This window comes from Pelmatolapia mariae, linkage group LG16_19 (genome assembly GCF_036321145.2).
Source record: "Pelmatolapia mariae isolate MD_Pm_ZW linkage group LG16_19, Pm_UMD_F_2, whole genome shotgun sequence".
NCBI lineage: Eukaryota > Metazoa > Chordata > Actinopteri > Cichliformes > Cichlidae > Pelmatolapia > Pelmatolapia mariae.
In genome coordinates this window covers 40,337,943-40,359,717 of record NC_086241.1, presented here as the reverse complement: position 1 = coordinate 40,359,717, position 21,775 = coordinate 40,337,943, and the positions used below count along the sequence as shown (strand labels likewise).

The 21,775-nt window shown below is 39.7% G+C and overlaps 2 protein-coding genes across 5 annotated transcripts in view; one reads left to right on the top strand and one right to left on the bottom strand.

Moving 5' to 3' along the window:
* The window catches only part of lrit3b (leucine-rich repeat, immunoglobulin-like and transmembrane domains 3b), a 43,842-nt gene extending 31,620 nt beyond the window's left edge, over positions 1-12,222 (bottom strand). For 2 of the 4 annotated variants that reach the window (XM_063497873.1, XM_063497876.1), the window contains exon 1: positions 12,021-12,222. In XM_063497873.1, coding sequence (XP_063353943.1) covers positions 12,021-12,130 — 110 coding nt within the window. In that variant the 5' untranslated portion in view covers positions 12,131-12,222. Of the gene's footprint in view, positions 1-4,607; positions 5,074-8,132; positions 8,206-12,020 lie in introns of those variants that run through there. The other 2 variants (XM_063497874.1, XM_063497875.1) reach the window with 2 other exon arrangements.
* A 2,052-nt stretch (positions 12,223-14,274) lies between these two features.
* fam241a (family with sequence similarity 241 member A) lies at positions 14,275-21,505 on the top strand. The gene is made up of 2 exons (XM_063499965.1): positions 14,275-14,516; positions 18,735-21,505. Exons 1-2 carry the CDS (start codon positions 14,367-14,369, stop codon positions 19,023-19,025), a joined length of 441 nt encoding a protein of 146 aa, XP_063356035.1. The 5' UTR covers positions 14,275-14,366; the 3' UTR covers positions 19,026-21,505.
* Positions 21,506-21,775: the final 270 nt, after the last annotated feature.

The window sequence follows — 21,775 nt, the reverse complement described above, 5'->3', positions numbered from 1 at the left end:
CGGTCTAGTTGAGCATTTGGAGCCTCGCTACCAAACCGGCATTTCATCTCCGAGAAAGTTATCCCAGAGAGAAGTAAAGCAAGTGTGTAAGTTCATCTCTGAATGTTTGTAACGCATTCCCACGTTAAGCTTAACAACCGATATAAGGAGCGACTGCCTCTCCCCCTCCCTCTCCTGTTGCTACTTCAATCATTAAACTGATTAATGATCAGCTGATCGGCTTTTCTGTCACGAGTCCGTCTCTCTTGTTTGTTTTTGGTCCACTTTGCACCAGAAAGAGGAAACCAGTGGCTGAACAACAGCAGCACGTTTAAGCTTGATAAGCTGTTGTTACAATTGATTTAATATTACTTTCTACACCAGGATCCTTTTCTACGTAGCTGACGGCTGGTAACTGTGCAGGGGCGGGTCTAGCAAAGTTTTGCCAGGGGGGCCGATAGGGCATGAACAGGGAAAAGGGGGGCACAAAGACATACTTTTCTTTCTAATTCTCATTTACAGTGGCTAGCTTTTAATAAATAATTATTTGAATCTTACACCCAAAGTTTTAATCTGATGTAAAATGTATAGGAGTCCATTACTGTATATAGTAACTGTTAAGTCTAATATACCCTAGTAAGCTATACTACTTTTTCCTTTGGGAAAGTACCATCTGTGCAGTCTGCAGTTCTGTTGAAGAAAGATGTTGAATCTCTTTAATTATTGTGGAAAAATAATTGATTTCTGCGCATTTTCTTTTGGATGTGCATTAAATTAAAGTTGATTAGTCGATTAAGCATCACGAAGCGGAGGGTTGTTCCCTATTTTTTTTTTTTGCTGGGAGTTGGCAATCCTATTAGTTAGGTTGCTTAATATTTCTGCTAAGTACTCTTTAAAATACCAGAATAGGGAGGATGGAGTAGGTTTAAGTTTATTAGATTGATCAGTATTGCTGAACTATGAAATAGTTTTTGCATACAGGTATAACAGAATAGTTTAGTGTTTTTTTTAACTTGAGTATGAACTTATACAAAATGCAGCAAGATATTAGAAAAACAGTTTTATTGATTCAAAAACACACTATATCGGATTCATATCGGTATCGGCAGATATCCAAATTTATGGTATCAGTATCAGAAATAAAAAAGTGGTATCGTGCCATCTCTACCTGCTACATTCGGCCTTTTCTCATCTGGAGAGCACAGGTGCACTGTGAGAGTCATGTTTTTTGAAGCCACCTCCTATTACACCAGTGAACATCCAGGGTTTGGACACTGAAACAGTGGAGAAGTACAAATACCTGAGTGTTCACCTCAATAACAAACTGGACTGGTCCACAAACACAAATGCACTTTACAAAAAGGGTCTAAGTCGTCTCCACCTGCTACAGCGGCTGAAATCCTTTGGGGTGAACAGGACACTCCTAAGGACGTTTTACGACTAGGGATGGGTATCGTTAAGGTTTTATCCGATACCGGTGCCAAATCGGTACTTTTGAAACGGTGCCGGTGCTTAAACGGTGCTCGAACCGGTGCTTAAAGAATGGAGAACACAAACTTTGTCCAAAAACCTCTCATGTTTTTATTTTTAGCAGTCTCTTTTTTTCTGCAAAATGATAAGAACTGTAACAACATATAAACATCATCTGTGCAAAGATTTATGTTTTTAAAGTGAAACAGTGAAAAAATTACAGCGCTGTCAATACATGAATATCCAGACGTTGTACAAAAATGTCCAATTCTGGCACACAACTGGACACCATGCCAGTTTTTTTAGTTATTTAAGAGCAGACATTAATTAATTTTATTAACATGCCTAAAAATGCTTTTTTTAAAAATACGTTTTTGAAGAATTAACCATACATTTACATGGTAATGGGCCTTTTCTGCCATGGAGCGCTTAATTGGCTTCTGGCCCTTTAAACTCTGAGGGGCTGTAACTTTGGTTTCTTTTGGTCAATTTGCATGATTGACACCTCTTTTTAATTGTTTGAGCCAATAGTCACAGTAACGATGCCACGTTCACGTTACTTCAACCAATCAGACGTTCCAAGGCCAAAACCCACGTGGGCCCAAATTTACTGCATGTGACGTCTGTCCAGTCACGTGTCTATAGGTGGGTCTAAAATGGAGGTTGTTGACGGAAAACGACTCTGATGCGGCTAGGTAGACGTGGTAACTGCTGATAATCACATGGCTACCGGCTACCGACGGTAAGCCAATTTCTTATATTAGCGCATTTGCGCCACTGTGTGTTTTTGTGGTCTTCTTTTGCGGCTCATTCAGTGAATTTTGGTCAGAGTGTGGTGAAAATGGTGTTTGGAATTGGTGATAGCTCTGGAAGATAACCAGCTTTTCTTTAGCCGGTTAAATGAAGTCTGGAGAATTTCTGGTTCGCCTTGTTTGTTTAGCGGACTTGTGCGCATTTACATAACTGCTCGTTTAATCATGGCTTGTTTTCGTTGAGTTTGGTGGTTGTAGAAATGGTTTATATGACATTTTAGCTGAGATTCAGAGGTTTCTGTGGATACCACACATGTCTGGACTTATATTTCTCACCCGTGTTATAACCGATTAAACGTGATCTCCTCCTTTTTGCTCGCTGTACCGGGGGCATGGGGCTTAAAGCACTTGTTGCAGGCTGCTGAGTTTGCATATTTTGCTGTGAAGTACAGCCAGACTTTTGACCGCTTCGCCTTGGGCATTTTTAATCTGTAGCTCTGCTCTAAAAGAACGTACGTACCTGGGCCCGCCTACTATCCTTGTAAAGGTAAAATGATTGGCTAGAATCCAAAGTGTATGACATCTCAAGAAAAGAAAAAAAAAGCACCGAAATAAAGCACCGAAATGTGCGCTGCTTTTCGGTCTGGTTACTACCGTTTATGTCAGAACCGGTGCCATAATGGCACCGGATACCGGTACCCATCCCTATTTACGACACTGTGGTGGCGTCTGCTATTTTCTATGCTCTGGTCTGCAGGAGTGGTGGAATGGCAGAGAGGGACAGGGGGAAACTCAACAAACTGGTCAGGAGGGCCAGCTCTGTCCTGGACTGTCCGCTGAAGTCCATCAAGCAGGTTGGGGAGGAGAGGATGTTGTCTAAGCTAACATCCATCATGGACAACACCTCCCACCCCCTGCATGAGACTGTACGAGCACTGAGCAGCTCGTTCAGCAGTAGACTTTTACACCCACAGTGTAGGAAGGAGCGCTACCGCAGGTCATTCATACCAACAGCTGTCAGACTCTATAATCACTGGTTTAACTGACATATCATATGTCTTTAATTGCAACTTGTTTGCCCCCCCCCAACAAATGAACCATCTGCTAGAGACACACCCAGAATTGCTAGCCAAAAGCCGGACAGCACTAATCCCCTAGGATCCCCAGGGAGGACCCATCCCATTGAACTACTGAGCAATAACCTGCCTCAGTACCACATGGATGCTCCTGTCAAGCACCATAGCGGCTAAGATGAACAGGCACATGCCTTAATGCATAAGCAGGACACAGAAAAGAGTAGGCAGGAATACCAGAGGGACGAAACACCAATTCCTGGATAGAGCAGTGACCCGAGACTGCAAGACCAGGCTCACCGAAGAGCCTTCATTAGCTGTTCAGTGGGGATCTGGTGAACAACATTAGAGGACAACTACAAGCCTACAGCACAAGTCTCCATCAAGTGCAGGATTTACCAAAGAGTTGCTCTGTCCCCACTGCTGTTCTACATGGGCGTGAACCCCCTCAGCGAGATCACTGATAAGACTGGCTAGAGATACCGACTACAAAATGGAGCAATCATCAGCTACCTCCCCTTCATGGATGACATCACGCTGTATGCCAGGAGTGAACGAGACATTGATTCACTTATTCACACCACTAGGATATGCAGCAATATAACAGTTCTAAATATAAAACATAAAACATTGTCAGACATAATATCTGATTTAAAAACTTAACGACTTACTTGTAAATATGTCATAAACAGCTGTGTGCAGGCAGGAATTGGACCCAAATGCAAGCTCATGGAAAACAAAACTTAAAATCAAACCGCAGCTTTATTTGCTGAAGAAGGGAAACGGTGATACAAAACTTAAACTGGGAAAAACTAAACTCACGAGGAGACACAGGGAAAGTCACACAGCTAAAAGGGAGGACGCGACGCAGAACTGACGGAGACGCAGACATAAATACACAGAAGGATAACGAGGGACGTGGGAGCACACAGGGAACACAGCTGATACTAATAATTGTAACAAGACAGGGCAGGAGCAAACACAACGTGACGTACACTGACGGGAGACTATCAAAGTAAAACAGGAAGTACTCAGAGACGCGGACAGGAGGGGGAGAGAGAACACGGGGTGAAAGCAGACATAACGGGCTGGGGAAAACATGGAATAAAACACAAGGAGAAACGAGGCATGGGAACTCACAAATATATGGAGGGGGACAGAGGGGGTAAAGACACAAGGGGAAATCTAATAAACTAAACTGAACAACCTATGAGCCACGGATAAATAATGAACAAAATACAAAAACACAAGAAAACTAAGAACGCTGGGTCAAAATGACCCAGGACCATGACAAAATAACCAGTTTATCAAACCCCCACTGAGCAGTCCTTACCTTTCCATCTAACCTCTTCTTCCTCTTCTGTCCTTCTTTCTTACCTTTCTCCATCTCTGAGTGAACTTAGCGCTCTTTCTTTTCTCTCCCTGTCAAATACAGCAGCTGGACCTTTAGCTGCAACACACTGTGAGACAAACTGTTTGTTGAGCTGATAGAAACATTGCATTTGAAATTACCTGACACTTAAATAAAGTCACTCCCTTTACTTATGCTCGCTCCTCTTCAGTAGGGCTAGATGCTGAAATACTGCAACTTACTGACACCTGCAGTCGTTCCTTTGTTGTGGCAAAAACAACAACATCAAAAACACCTTCCCACCTTTAACCCTTGACTTTGTCACACGTCATCTCTTTTTATGCAACATCCTCTGGTGATTAATAAACGAACGGGACTGCCTTTCATGTGTTACTGTTCAGGCCAATGTTCCCTCTAAGCTGCGCACGTGCGCAATTGCGCACTGCTGGCACGGTCTCTGCGCACAGAAAATCTGCGTTGCGCACAAAAAAAAAATCTAACCTGAATTGAAATTAAAATAAATACGTTAACAATTCTGTTTTGCAGTGTTAGTCAGTAAGTCACTGGCTGCTCCTGTATGTGTTTAGAACGATGCCACCTTATCCCATAATCCAGCCAATGATGCGATTCACATTCGTATATATACGCAGCTAATCAACGTCGTTGACAGGCTATGACAGCGTCCTTATGTGCCGACAACGGTGTTTTAGCTAGCAAAGCGGCGTGGCTGATGAGGAGTGAAGCCACGTTAATGACAACGTGTACAACCATTGGAGATGTGAGCAGGACAGACGGAACAACTAACGGAAAAAATGTGGACTTTATACCGGTTTTTGAATTGTGTTGATAGGCCACGTGAAACCAGAGTTATGATAAAAAAAATATCTGCAATGTTTGGTTTTCTTCCTGAATACTATCATTATTTATATTTACTGCGGGAAGAAACGGTAAAAATGGCGTTTTATAAGGAAAACGCTTGAAAGCACTCTCCACCTGTAAGCAAAAACAAACTCCACCCCCCTCTCCCTTTCCTATTGGTCGAAAAAAGTACCATGTCGACCAATCAAAAAATTATATGGCAACGTGGCATCTAGTTGTTAAGACACGGGGGGAAGTTTTAGGAGTGACGGCGGTGTTTTGAGATGTGAGAGATTTGCGACGTTTAGCGCAAATCTTGTGTAGTTAGTGTGTAGTGTAGTCAATAGTTTGGTTGTGTGTGTCAGAACAATGAGGCGACTGCTGAATGTTACAGGTGTTACAGGAGTGATACATCTGCTGTTGTCAGGCCTGCAGGTATCAGGCTGTTGTTCTCCTTTATCTCATAGTGGACAGAAATTATTTTTTGGAGTGGCACAAATAATTTGTGTGGCATCAGATTTGATGCAGAACATCTGATTGTTCTGTAAATAGTTTAAAAACGCCTTGGCTGCATTAAAAAAAAGCTGCAAAAAACCTTGTTGTTTGCCAAACTGAGTTACTTTTTTGAAGAAGTAACTATATAATTAATTACCCAACATTGGTCATTATATACTGTATTTTGTAGACACAGTTACAGGACTCTCTCCCAGACCACAAACTCATACTCATAATACAAGTCAGAGCTTTATGAAAAAAAAGAAAGAAAGAAAGTTGTGTTTTCGAAATTGGAGTTCAAGTTATTTTTACTTCCAATAGTGTTAACATACTACACAGGTCATGAACAAGATTTTTTTTACATCTTCATTTTAAGTGGGATAAAGCAGTTAATTAAAAGTAGTCTAACATAAATGTAAATGCTGTAATTTGATTATTTTAATAAACCATGGAACTTGGATGGATTAGATGCTGGCATGACCACAGTGCACACGTCTGATGTCGCTCATAGTGGTCCAAGGGACCGCTCAGGGAGTTTGTGTGTTCGCTCAGACACATGAAAAATTAGAGGGAACATTGGTTCAGGCTCAAATCAGTTTGATGTTTGGAGACTCGCAGTGACAAAATAATAACTCCACCAAAATCTGTTAACACAAAAGTAGTGAGCCTGTTTTGAAAATGTAAGAAGTACAAAACAGTGTTGGGGAGTAACGGAATACATGTACCGCCGTTACGTATTTAAAATACAAAATATGAGTAACTGTATTCTGTTACAGTTACCGTTTTAAAAGGTGGTATTCAGAATACAGTTACTTTGTTGAAATGAATGGATTACACGGCGGTATTTTCCTGTTTCATAAGGCTATGAACTCCATATTTTTGGTTTCCACGCCGGTGGAAACCAAAACAAAACACGCATCAAGAGGCTCTAATGCCTGTGTCTCAATCTCGCAGCCCATGTCACCTCTACTTGCGGCCCGCATAATGACGTGAAGAAATATTTTAAAAGATTATTCACAAAAATTATTTAATATGATGCAATAGGCAGAGTGTTACAGGCATCGCCTTACAGTAGGGCTGGGTATCATCACTGATTTCTAGAATCGATTCGATTCCGATTCACAAGGTCCCGTATCGATTCGATCCATGATTCGATTCGATTTGAATCAGGGAAATTTTGCCTCAGACAGTCAGAAATATTATAATTCTGACCACTTATCAGTACATATCTATATTTTTATACCTATAAAAAGAAACCTGACACTTGTGAGACTTTATCAAAGGTTTAAGCATCACAGCAGATGCCTTTGTGTCAAAGTAACTGAGGATAAAACACAGAAAAACATGAAGCTTTTCCTGGCCTGGGATTTTATAGCAGATGACCTTAAAAATATTGTGCAGTCAAAAACGAAGTGAAGCAGAGCAAAGTTACAGAGGTTTGTTCAGAGACACAGCTAAGCATTCTGCAATTTTGCATAATTTTAAAAAGTTTAAATTTGTTCAGTATTGAACAGCAGAAATGAGGCTTTCTTGTCAGAAGTAAGTAAAAAAAAAAAAAAAAAAAAAAAAAAAAACAGCAGCTGACACCGTAGACTGGTGGGTAAAAAGTAGGGGTGGGTTTTGATTATCAATTTAGAGAGAGAGCTCTACATGAAGTGTGATTTTATCGTGGTGGAAGCAAAACAGCAAAAGTAAGAGGAAATTCGTGAAGATGTTTATGTGAAGCGAAATGTGAAGCGTAGTTTGGATTGTCAGTCAATATTGTTTGGAGAGAGATAAAACCTGCAGCTTCAGAATCTAGTGCAAAAAGGACGTAAACACAAAGCGCCCGCCGACGCTTCAAAATCAGGGAGCTGTCGGCTTTCAGCCCCGACGGCGTGTCCGTGTCCACGTACATGCAGTCGAGTGAGAAAGGAGACATCTCACTGATTCGGTTGCATTGGGTCCGTGTTTTGTGTTTACATCTTTGTACAGAATCCATGTACCTGCTCTCATTTACTGTTTTAGCTGTTTGGTGGTTGTAGAAATTCTGGCGTATCGGGCAAAATACATTTATATTTAAAAATCGATTCAGGATTTTAATGAATCGATATCACGTTATCCAAACCAGAATCGATTTTAATCGATAAATCGATAATGAAAACCCACCCCTACCTTAAAGCATGTAGCCTCATGGGCAGTGTAGTCCGTGCTGCAGGGAGAATGGACTGCCATACACGTTATGTGTCTGTGAGGGAGGGAGGGAGAAAAAGGAGGGTGGAAAAGTACGAGCTGTCACCGAGCAGAAACGGGAGCTGGAAGCATGTAAATATATAATATATATATACAATGTTGACCCAGACAACAAAATAAAGCTAGTTTTCAGCTACGAGCCCGACACGAACCCGACGTATTAGCCAGAGGTCCCTTTACTACGGTTCGGAGCCGCGGACCTGTTTTATATACGCGCTGAATAGTTTTCTATACGAGATCGCTGCAAAAAGTGCAGCCTTACCTAATGTCCACCTACTGTTACTCATTTATATTAAGATTTAAACATCTAGTTGGTATTGGTATGGCGAGTAGCCTTCAACAATAATAATAATAAATCACACAGCAATAGTACATTCATGTAGTTGTAAAAAGTATGATAATATATTAAATAATCCAAAGTATTCAGAATACGTTACTCTCATTGAGTAATGTTAACAGAATACGTTACAAAATACATTTTGGGGCATGTAATCTGTAATCTGTAGTGGAATACATTTTAAAAGTAACCTTCCCAACACTGAGCACAGATGTTTTTTTAAAAATGTGGAGAGTAAAAATAGAAAATAAATATGAAAATTAGAACAACATATTATTATTCCTGAGATTAGGGAAAAAACAGGTTTTAATTTTCTAAAAAAATATTTTTTGATTTTTTCAAAAACATATTTACATATAATTGTTACACAAAGTTTTGGCTGTCTCACCATGTTTTGGTACAATCTCCCGGGTGTAACATTTTTTAATCATTTATGTTTATGTGCAAGGTTTTAGTCAACACCATCAGACACAAAGAAATGTAAAAATATATATTTTAAATTAAGTTGTTTCAGCTATTTTGACTGAGAGCAGCTTCTCTATTCTGCTGTTTATGCACATATGTTTTCAAACTAATTATACCACATTTAAAAGTAAGATTTTTTTTGGCTTGAGTTACAGTCATACATATTTTCAGAAGCTTGTATTTAGTCTCCATAAGAAACAATCATATTTAGCAGTATGCAAATGACACATTTATTTAGAAAATTAGGTATTCTTATTGGAATATCATGAAGGAGCAAAATATATGGTTCTTCAAAAGAGAAAAATAAACAAAAAAATCCATATTATGGAGTTGACAAGGTGTTGACGGTGGTGACACACTAGTAGAAAACAAGATATTATTTATTTTAAAGTGACCATTAAACTTTAACAACTTATGTAATATCACAAGACACATCATAACAATTCTGTTTTTGCACATGTCAAGTTCTGCATCTTAATAGTTCACCAGCAAATAGCTGCCTACTCCTCCTTGATTCCTCAGTATTAATGTCTAAAGTACTCTGTGGTTGTGTGTTTAGATCCTGCTGGACTTTCTCTCCTTTTGTCTCTCTGTGCTTGTTTTCAAAACCTTCTCTTTTGCCTTTTTTCTCTTTCTTTCAGATCACTGATGTTCTTTATTTTTCCCTCTTTCACTCTATTTCTCCATCTTTCCCTTTCCTTTATGAGAAACTCTTGGCTGGCTGTTAATTGTTTCTCTCCTTCTTTTTTGATCATCCCTGCTCCTTTTCTTTCGTTCCTCTACTGACAGGTTCCCCTTTGCCATTCTAGCCTGAAATGTACCATTTTGTAATTACTATAATTTTTCTGAAGCATATGCATTTTTACAGATTAAGGATGAATATTCACAACACAAATATGTCTTAAGCAATAGAGATGCTATCTGGTCCTTAAGTCTGATGTCATTAGCCATTTCCAGGTCCAAACTCTGCTGCAGATCCCAAAGTCAAAGGAACTCTGCAGCATCACCGAGAGTTACAAACTGTCTAAATTATTTCATCTTTAATAAAATGATCAGTGTGGCTGCTCTACCAGGGGTAACATCCAGGCATCCATGAAAACAGAATATATAAAATTTAACAGAGTTAGAAATTAGCTCGCTGGTTTCCACCTAAACATGATATACCAGCTCTGCTATCACTTCCAACATAAATGAAGACAGAAAACTAAACAGCAGTGACGTTTGTAGGGTTACTGAAGTTGGGCTAGCTGGTATATAATGATGTGCTACGTGATCGCTAGCGACACAGCTATGTTAGCATAACATAAACAGTAAAGCTGGAGGATGAACGCTAACTTTTTTCCACTTGATAAAAGTTAACGTGAGGGTTCCCGATGGTTAGGCTGACAGTGATCACTGACCGTTTCTGGGGGCTTGTTCAGATGTAACAAGATACAAAGCACTAAAACATGTTAAAACACAACAGCCTTAATAAACACAGAGTAGTTTGGACCCGAAAGCAGGGTTCATACGTCATCACTTAAAAGATCAGCTCTCTGGGCAGAGATAGCTCAGTAGATAGAGTGTTTGCCCCATGATCGTTGGGGGTTCAAATCCACCGAACAGCGGCTATCCTGAGGTACCCTTGAGCAAGGTACCATCTCTACACACTACTCTGTATTTATATATGTCTCTGTAATTATATATGTGTATATATGGTATATTTCTGCTCACATTCTGTAACTTCTGTCGGTGCTGTGCTATTGGAAACCGAATTTCCCGGAGGAACCCACCCGAGGGATTAATAAAGTTTTATCTAATCTAATCTCCCCGGGTGCTGGATTGGTAGCTGCCCACTGCTTGTGAATGGGTTAAATGCAGAGGACTAAGCATTTTCCTACAAGATTAATAAAGTATATATTAACAATGAGATTCAAGATCAGGCAAATTCCATAATATTCGACACATCTGTAAAGCAGAAATATCAGTAAAATACACAGAAAGTAATATAACTGAAATAGTAATAAAAATAACTTAATATAAATAGTGAATAGGACACTTTTGTGGCATTTGTCAACACCATTAGAAAAAGGGTCAACACCGTCAGGCAAAAATCCTGATGGTGCTGACAAAATACCCTAATTTCTCTCATAACACACGTTTTTCTGACAGATGCCATCTTGTTTTTCATCACTTACTTATGGCCTCTACAATCTACCTAAATGAAGCTCTTTTTGCAAAATAAATTAATTAATTAATTAAATCCTGCATTTCATCGACTGTGGTTTCATCAGAAAGGTGTGCAATAAATGAAATAAAAATAAAAAACTCACCAGAGCAGTGACCTCATGGCATGTGTATCAAACAGGAAGTGGTAAAGGGGTCCTCAGAGTGTAAGCTACCCACAATAATTACTGATTTTTTTGTACTTTTAAAAAAATCTGATGGTGTTGACAAAAACTCTGGATACAATTTTAATCACTTAAAAAATATGTAAAAATCAATTTTCGATTGCATATTTTGATATTATATAAGGTATTGACTTAAATACTTAATGACCAGAGCCATGATGTTTAATTTTACATTACTTTAAAAAAAATGTCTGTATTGTAATATTATCACACCTGCTTCTGGACAATGGATTTTTAAGGTACTGGTAATGTACTGTACCATTTAAAATAAATGTGTATGTATAAAAAACGTAAAATCATACTTTTGTTGTATAAACATTGCATTGGTTTGTCTTTTAGGCAGTTGGATTAATATTTGTATGCATATTTTTAATGCCAAAATTAGGTTTTATCTGGCAGACATGTTTTGTCCCTTATCTCAGGAATCACTGATTAGCAGTATCTAATGTTATAAAATAGCACTGCTGTTCAGCACGTATACTATTGGCACTACTGATACTTGGTTGTCACAAGAGTACAGCAATGGGATGCCACATACTAACAAAATGAGCAATGATCATTGAGAAACAGATTACATACACGTAGAAACACAGAAATGAAATCTGAGCCTCACTTAACCTGAGTTCTGCTATTCCACTTTTCCCATTATGGCAGGAACATAAGGATGGACAGGAATGGGCAGCTAACAGAAGCGACTGCAAAATGTGAAAAAGTACCAGCAGATGCATCCTTTGTCAAATTAACCTTGCAAAAAGACGGCCTTTTGTATATCCATGTTAGTAGCCCTATCTCTCTGATGTTGTTTCCAAGGTGCAGAGTGAAAAGGAATCCCAGATTAGCTGGGATTACGCTGCTTACGAGTGACATGTAATCCCACACTTCAATCAGAATAACACATTAAAACATCGGGGCCAGCCTAAGGCTTTTTGAACCTTGTGGACAAATGACTCCCACCACCCCAGCCTGTGCACCGTATCCTAATAGTTTTGTACATCACATCGCAGCATAAGCATTAAACAGCCCTGCTAATGTTTTCACACACACCATGCTGGGGGTGGAGGTGGTTGAGAGGAAGAGGAGTAAAGGGGCACTGAAGTATTGTGGTTAGCACAGGATGGTCAACATTAGCTGGAGCCTTTGGAGTTTCCTCCCACAGTCTAATGTTAGGTTAACTGGTTGATTCCATATCATTATAAGTAAGGTAATACTAGTGCCAACTAAGGTAATACTAGTGCAGACATGTTAATTAAATCAAAATAACATTACCAGTTACACAGAAAATTACACCCGTGACAGCACTTTATTGTATCAGTGAATTAACGGAAACACCATTTTTACTTGTTTTATAAAACATGTACATAGTGCATTGTATGCATTTACTGTCCCATAAATGCACATCACCTCAAAACTTTAAAACTGTACTGCTACATTACAAAGTAGCACAAAGCAACATACAAAGCATGTCACATAACTCAGCAGAAGCACATTGAGACACCACATACAAGCACAGGGCTCCTCTCTGAAGGTGATGCAAAATGATGCACATCCTCACCAGTATTTAATGGGTTCTACTTTAGACTCAGATTTTGTTTAATCATGCTGATAAACTAAATGAACGCGAGTGATCACATACCTGAGGAAGTCTGATTATGAAATCATTACATAAAATAAAAAGGTTTTGTTTAAATTTAAAAAAAGAAACAAACCAAAGTCATGAAAAACTTGGTGATGTGGTGGTTAGCAACTGTTACCTCACAGCAAAAATGTTCTAGCTTTGAATCGGCTGTTTGGCTGGGGCCTGTCTGGGGCTTTCACAGGTTCTCTCCGGGCACTCCGGCTTCCGTCACATCCAAAGACTGTGATTAAGTTAATTGGTGTGTTAGCCCTGTAATAGACAGGGCGTGTGCCATCTGTTTCCCTGGGACAGCAGCTTCAGCTCACCCAACATCGAATGGATAAGCAGAAGAAAATTGATGGGCCTATTTTCAAGCAGACATTTGGAGATTTACTGAAACTGCACTTTAACATGACTCCCAACTGTAAAATTGTATGAATTAACTAATGTGTGCTTATCTACCCAAAATGTTAGTAATAGGAACACAAATTGTTGGCGCACTACCAGGAAGAAAATATATGAAGATGGTTAAGGCCACATTAAGACAAAAAATATTATTGATCACTTTGAGAATAAAGCTGAAATTCTATTCCAGAAATTCAAGGAAAAAAGTGGAAATACTATTTTGAGAAATGTGGAGCTTACAGTTGTTTCAAGGCAAACTGCTGCTATACCCTGTACAAAATGTCTTGTGTTGATGAGTTAGTGAAATCATACCCCAGAGTCAGTTTTAGTTTCAAGGAAATGATTTAAACACAGTGTGGTGATGGGTATAAGGAGGTGAAAAAAGTCAGTGCAGAGCGTTGCATCTAGTCACAAGGAAAAAACACACAAACATGGAAGAGTTGATCAGATTTGTGCAAAATGAAATGTTGCCAGAGGACAGGATATCGATGGTTAGTCCCTCATGCAGTAAAGAGGATGGAGGACAAGACATGATAAGACAGTTGATCAGTTTGTGTCACTAACTCATCTACACGAGGCTGTTTGTACAGGATATAGCAGCCTTGAAACCACTGCGTCTCTATATTTCGACGTATTTCAGCTTTATTCTCAAAATGATCGATAATAATTTTATTTCTTAATGTGGTTCTTTTTTAGTGGCGGAAGCATGTTTCCATAGAATTTGCCGTTTATCCGAGCATTTCCACAACTGGCTCAGTGTTCCACATAAGTGAAGGGAGACGCTGTCATTACTTTCCTGCCCTGTGGGTGGCGCCTTGTCACAGGGTCGATGAAGTTTAGACGCTTAAAAAATCTGCTGGCTCCCGAGATCGAGAACGCGCTCTGAGTCGCTTCCCCAGCATGTGTTTACTCCTAAAAGTTCCTGTCACTGTACTAGCAGGAATATGTCTACTGTAACGCCTCCTGTAAATGGCCGGCATGTTTCTCATCGACGTGAGTTAGAAGAGCTACCAACGGAAAACCGGAGAAGACAGCATATTCCTCCGCCTGTCCAGGGTGGAAGGCAGGCACCACTACACAGCCAGCGGCACCGGGTAAAGCGGCCGAGCGGCGTTTGTTGAGCTAGCTGTAGCCGCCTTTTTCAGATTTCATGCTAACATTGTGGCAAACAGGGCCGAGTTGTCAAGATCTGGGAGCGGTTTCACCGTGTCGGCTTAGCCTGCCGTCAGGTTTAACTTTGTTTTTAAGGTTTATCTGTTGTCCTAACGTAAACACTTGAGTCAGATTCCATTCAGATGTTATTTTATTCGAAGAATTAAGCGGTAGCAAAGGAGCCGCGGACGGGACAGGACGGTCATATAACTTAAGTCGGGATATTATAGAAGCCATGTAATATCATACAATATGAAGTTAACGATCCCGTTTCATCTTCTAAGACGCATTGCTTTGTGTCAGAACACGCCATTGATCATTGAACCCACAGTAAACTTGATCGGTCAAAGTACACCAGTGGCAGTGGGCCCTACTTTAAATATCACAAATCCTCTGTTATTTCTAATTGTTTTCTTTATTATTTCATTTCATTTATTATTTCATTTAATAAAGAAAACTGCAGCTATTGTGGTGTTATTAGTTTAGTAATCGAGTTTTTAATCGACTAATCGACTGCTGCCTTATTAATGAGCAACGATAAATGTTCCAAAGTGGAAAAACAGGTATTTCAAAAATGATCTGCTTATTGTTTTGTGTTTTGGAAATTTCAGTGTTTTAAAATTTCACTCCATCCAACATCTGTCAAAGAAACATTTAATATTTTACAGCATACACTTTCCAAATGCAAAAGTAAATAGATGATCTCCAATAATCGGAGGCAAACAGCCCTGACAGCAGTGTGTCTGTTGGTGATGTGTTTTTGTGTCTGCATGTTTAACGAGAGAGTTATCAGCACTCTGAAGTCTGTACTGCTGAAAACGGATGTTGTAATGCTGTAGATGTTAATAATAATTCAGTGTCCAACCTAACAGCCCCAGGTCAGTGGCTCAGAGCCCATGTACATTTTTATTGGCCTGTAGAAAGAAAAAAAAGCCTTTATTCTTATATTTTTCTAAAGCATTTGCTCTCCGGAGTGTAGGAGGACCCCGGTTCCACATTAAACTCTCATCATCACTGCTGCTGTTGATTTTTCAGTCTTCCTGTTGAGAAGCTGGTGGGCTCTTTATCCATATTTTCATTATTGCAGGTCTGCTATCGTTAGTGCTATAGAGTGATGCAGTGAAACAATGAATTTTTATAATCGAGTTATTCCAAGTACTCATTGAATCAGCCCTACATTATGCTTGAGATGAGTTTTCTTCTATATGAACTATAAATGTGATGCTTTTTCACACAAGTGCAGACATGGAAATGTAAGCTCGTATGTAGATGTGATACGTGCCAGTAAGCAAAGCTTTGATTTGCTTGACAAAGGTCCATTAAATGATCTTACAGTTTGAGCGCAGTCTTGGCCTCAGTAGATGTGAGTGTGTTTGGTAGGGACTAAACCCGGACCTCACAGCATGCTGTATGTTTTCCCATCTTGTCACCACTGGTTACATCTGTAATGCAGTAGTGCTGGGCGATATGGAAAAAATATTTATCACGATATGAATTATTTTATATCACGATAACGATATATATCACGATATACGACCTGACCTGTGGTCATCTAGAAAGTACGCAGTCTGTAAACAGCGAGTGCCGAGGGTGCAGTCTTTGTTTTGAGTTACCGTAAAGTATGTCGCAAATCCGGGTGCACGTAAAGCAGCACCAGCTTGCAAACCACGAGACGGAGTTTCTTTGCGAAAAATATATTTTTTTTTTATACTTTATTTTTTCTTGCATAAAGTTAAGAGCATGTATAGTGAGAAGACAACACTAATATATTTGCCACAGGCTATTTAACCCTTTAAGACCTACCATAGAACCAAGTCCGCCAGAGCTTATCTTTATGTTTTTACATGCTGTAGTGCCACTTGTGGGAGTATTTCAAGTTTCCTTATATCAATACAACCGTTATAGCCCAAATTTTAATAATATGTATGCATTAAGTCCATAGTAACTACATAAATTGCAAAAACTTGTAGTGCAATAAACTACAAAAAAATTGAAAATCGTTTTTGTTTTGTTTTTTACATGTATTTCTAGTTAAAAAAAAATTTAAGAGGTGTATCCCTCAAAACTGTAAATACAAAAGTTTCCAACCACGAGAAATTTATTTTGAGTGTCTTCATAGTTTTATTTTTGAGATACACTAATTTTTATATACTACAGGAAAAATGAAAATAAATATTATAATGCATCAAAATAAACTATTTCCAACAGTGTAATTTGAGTTCTAAGCATCCCAGAAACGATACAGTAAAGCATAAAGTCAAACATGACTTTTAAAAACACCAACATAGCCTTTCGCGAAAATGACGTCACTTCCGGTTTCGGGCAGGTAATGGCGGACATGCAATAGTTCGCGCTGACGTATATGCCAACTCGTGTTTCTGGAATATTATCTTTTTGTTGCTGCAAGTTTGGAATATTATGTTTTTGTTGCTGCAAGTGCTTCTTATGCAATTTTTGCAAAGCTATATGTGGAAGGAAACCGTGACCTTGGACAAGCTAATGGCATTAGATGTAAGTACACCCTCCTCCGGTTTCACGTGCAAAAAAAAAATATTGCACTACCTTACGTGGTTCCAGTTCTACAGGGGTTTAAAAATAGTTAGGTAAAACGGAGCGTGCCTTCTCCGACCGGTTGTAAAGGGTTAATTATATATTTTATGTAATAATTTATAAAATTTGGGTTAGTACGATATAAACGATAGAAGACAAATGGCACGATAGACACTTTTCTATCGTCCACACGATATATATCGTCATATCGCCCAGCACTATAATGCAGTGTTTCCCACAGAATTATGTAGCATTTGGAGCAGTACCAAAGGCCGGAGTCACCCACAGACACTTTTTAATTCATTATAAATACTACCACATTAATCGTCATAGTAATTTGTATCTTCCTAGATGAATGGATTCAGCATTGAGCTTTGAACTGTATCTAAAGGGACACTTACTTTATCCTCATCCACACAAACAAGAACACACATAATCGTGTTTGATCAGCATGCCACTGTGTTGGTTTGTCTGTAGGAATGCCACGCTAGAATGAAGTTTTAGCTTGTCCAATCTTGTCGAGTCTTACTAGTCCTACAGGCTGGTTTGCTATCTTGGGTGAGATGCTGCCTTTATGGAATCTGAACTGTTACAAAAGTGGACAGTATTAGAACTGTCCAGCACAAATGGAGGCTGTAGAGAGAGACTAAACTACTACACAGTTAACTTCTGCGTAGATAGACTTATAGACTCAGTTTGTAGCATGTTCCATTAGGTGTTAGTACCAGGTACTTTGTTTTTGAAGTACCTACTCAGCTGGGGTTGCAAGCAGTCTGAGACGATCCAAAAATGTGACATCAGAGGACTGCATGTCACTGATTGGCTAGTCAGTGGCATCACTAGATGAGGCTTGAGAGCGAAACAGATTTATCAGTAAACAGTAATTTTGTAGGACACAACTTTAGACAGCACAAAAATGGGAGCTCTACTAACTTGCCTGACTTTCTTTAAATCATAACAGAGTGTCTTTTTTTACGCTGCAGCAAAAACTGTCGGAGCACACTGCTGAATAAGAGGAGTTCATTAGTAGATGCACATCCAGTGCGATGGTCACACTGCTCTTTAAACCGGTCAGCTCACTTCTCTGGCTAAGCTAAAACAACAGCACATCATTACAGATACAAAGAAATAACTGAGCATTATAATTATGTGCTTCTCAAAGCTTCCGCTGTCACTGACTGTAGCTCTCTGCAGTTTCAGTCTGCTCAGCATAGCACAACAAGAGCTACAAGCACCAGCTCTCCACCTGCTCTGCTTCTGCAGCGGATCTCCACAGTGCAAAAACATTGTGGCTGTCAGTTTCTCTACATACTGTCTTTGTATAGTTTAACATTTTTATTTACGTTTGCTATTCATCTGTTCACAAGTTGAATTATTCTGAAAACTAACCTCTGAGGTCAAGTGTGCACGTACTCATTTCTCACAATGTTTCTTTTCATTTCTTTCACTTAGTCGAGTAAGTGGTTGACAAAAATCTTCACAATCAGACATTTTCTTGCCCAATATATTACAGGATGCACTATAAGCTGTCTTACATTTTATACAAGTGTTACATTAATTTACCTTCCATCTGAATTTAGGAATTCATAAATATATCTTTGCCTCCACAGACTGATGTCAGCCAGAACCGCCCTCGAACTGATCCCAGTGCAACCTGGTCCCGCACGAATGATCCCAGTACCAGAGAGCCTCTGTTGGACGACTGTGAGCGAATGGGGACTCTGTTTGGTTCGCTCAACAAGTGTCTGCGGGGAATGGGCTTCAGCCAGATGTACTTTGGGGACAAAATAGTGGAGCCGGTCGTGATCATCTTCTTCTGGCTGCTGCTCTGGTTCCTGGGCATCCAGGCCTTAGGACTGGTGGGAACTCTGTGTATTATCATCATCTACATCCAGAAATAATGTTGATGATTTGAGTGGTGCTTGCTGAAACTCTGGAGAGGCCTGTACTTATCCACTCTTGGTGATTTACGATGCTTTATGATTCTGCAAGTGATTGTTCATCTGGAGCCTTCACTTGCTTTCCACAGTTGATGCAAATAATGGAGACTGCAAAAAACAGCACAGAGCCAGATTAATGGATTTGATCATCTTGCAGTATTTACTACAGAGGAGGCTGCATCAGTTTGGGGTATTTTTGTGGCTGGTTTGATTGCATGCACGTTTATGTTCATGTACATTTTTGGGAGAAATATTAAATGAATCCCACAAAGATGATTCACTAATGTTTGCAGTGCACAGTTCACTGTGACTTGTGTTGAGTATAATACTAAAAGTGTCTCATTTTGGGCCAGATGTGGTTGTGATTGCATGTCTTTATTTGGACAGAGAAGGGCTGATTTATCGAGTGCATGAGTGATGTAGAGGCCTTCATGCTGTGAGCACAGTAGCTGAGCTCTGTCTCATCGTGCTTCACTGAGTGCTCATTCTGCATCCACATGTTTCTGCATCAGGACAGAGGAGGAGAATCCCGATGCATGGAAGTTACAGTGACCTGATGGGCTTCCGGTGTTTCAAAGATCATTCCACAACGACACAATCTGTTGTGTGTTTTCTCAGTCTGCGCAAATATGGCAACTGTTTTCTTTCTTTCTGATTTTACAGTTGTTATGAAGCAAATTGAAGTGTAATTTCCAATGTGACAATAGTGAGACTCGGAGCTGCACGATGTCACGATGTGAGTTCACATATGGAGTGTGACGATATGGAATTTTGACTTTGATGCATACCTGCACCCTCACACAGCCTGCTGAAAAAAAACAGTGTTTTGCATATTTAAGAGTAATAGTAACATGAACAGCTTAGCTGTTACGCTCAGATTTCAGGTTTATATGGTGGAATTGTAATAACAGCGCCCTCCTCTGGTTGAATCCTGCACTACACCTGGCCTGTCAGATTTATGCAGAGAATCGCTGTCAGCCTGCATGACCACACAGTGCATTGTCCGTTCTAACAGAATTTGCCTTGATATCATTTATCTAAATTACCATCGAACTTTGAACTCCCATCAGCGCATTTGAAGAATTAATCGGTCGTGCTAATAGTAAACACAGTCCGTAATCTCTTATTACAGTGTCATTGCCAGAAACACCTTTAGTCTCCTTTGCAATGATTCTGCAGGATTTTATTAGATGGTTAAAATTATTTGAATAGATTTAAAGTGAATATCATTAATGGAGTGCTATCATCCAGCCACACCCACATAGTATGACATGCATGCTGCTGGGAAAAGGAGAGAAAAGAGGAGACACTGAAAAGTTTATTTCCCACCTCCAGGATGACAAGAAGAGAACACACAGTTCACCACAATATAATCAGTTTACTTAAGAGTGAGGTTATCTAACTGAGCAGGTAATGATTTGAGTGGTTCTGGAGTTTTTTTCTTTGACTTGAAAGTGGTTCATGTAAAGTGGAAAAATTAAGCTAGCACGATACACTGGCTAACTTTGAGGACTATAATTCCTGCGCCATGCAGCTGATCAGAGCCACTGCATGGTCTCTCTGTGGGCAGTCAGTATTTCACCTCAGTCTTCCACTTTGTGTTTGCTAGTGTGGTAGAGTCGCTGTGAACATCAGGCCAGGATGTTAGAAGTTCCTAAACTAGAACAAATAATTTACTGCCATTCGAAATGCGATAATGAAGATATCGTTATTTTGTTAAACACAAGTGTGTGACAGCTTGTTCAGCTGAAATCCTAACACGATTGCCCCAGGCTCAAGAGTTGGGAGTTCGCCTTGTAATCGGAAGGTTGCCGGTTCGAGCCCTGGCTTGGACAGTCTCGGTCGTTGTGTCCTTGGGCAAGACACTTCACCCGTTGCCTACTGGTGGTGGTCAGAGGGCCCGGTGGCGCCAGTGTCCGGCAGCCTCGCCTCTGTCAGTGCGCCCCAGGGTGGCTGTGGCTACAATGTAGCTGCCATCACGTGTGTGTGAATGGGTGGATGACTGGATGTGTAAAGCACTTTGGGGTCCTTAGGGACTAGTAAAGTGCTATACAAATACAGGCCATTTACCATTTAACATCACACACTTTAATGTGTGCTGTGCAAACTAATCTGTGATCTCTCGGGTTTCCAAAGAGAAGTACTGAAAGTAGCCAAAAGCTGAATGCTTAAAACAGCAAATGCTGATGTGAGTAAACCCTGGACTCACCTTTGTTCTTGTCTCAGGTTATTTAAGTATATTTGTGTTCAGACGTGCAGGTGTCTACATTAACTACACTCTAATCATGGGGAATGCATAATCACAGATGGTAAACTACTGATTTCCAATGGCCAAGCTACATTTGTCCCTCCTTTAAGATGCTGCAATCAGCTATTATCAAAATAAATTATTTTTCATATGGCATTTTGACTGACAAGGAAACATGTCATCTAATGATATTCCACTGTATTAATAAAAATGTTTTTAAAAATATTCTCTGGTTGTACTGTGTTTAAAAAAAAAAACTGCCACAGTTTATACCTTATTATCACATTATTTTTCGTTTGTGTAATAACTGACTGTAATACTCGCGTCTGCTCTCCTCCAAAGCAGTACATCATTGCCGCTTGAATGAGCTGAGCTCAGGCAGTTGTTGCAAACATTTACCTTATAAACCCCAACAGATCATTTCTTTTCTATGCATCTGTCATTCAGATTATAGTACAGCAAT

Bases quoted from the DNA above. Each gene is read 5' to 3' on its own strand.
- fam241a (XM_063499965.1), top strand. From the start codon at position 14,367: ATGTCTACTGTAACGCCTCCTGTAAATGGCCGGCATGTTTCTCATCGA. The intron at 14,517-18,734 runs GTAAAGCGGCCG...TTGCCTCCACAG, and splicing joins TACACAGCCAGCGGCACCGG to ACTGATGTCAGCCAGAACCG.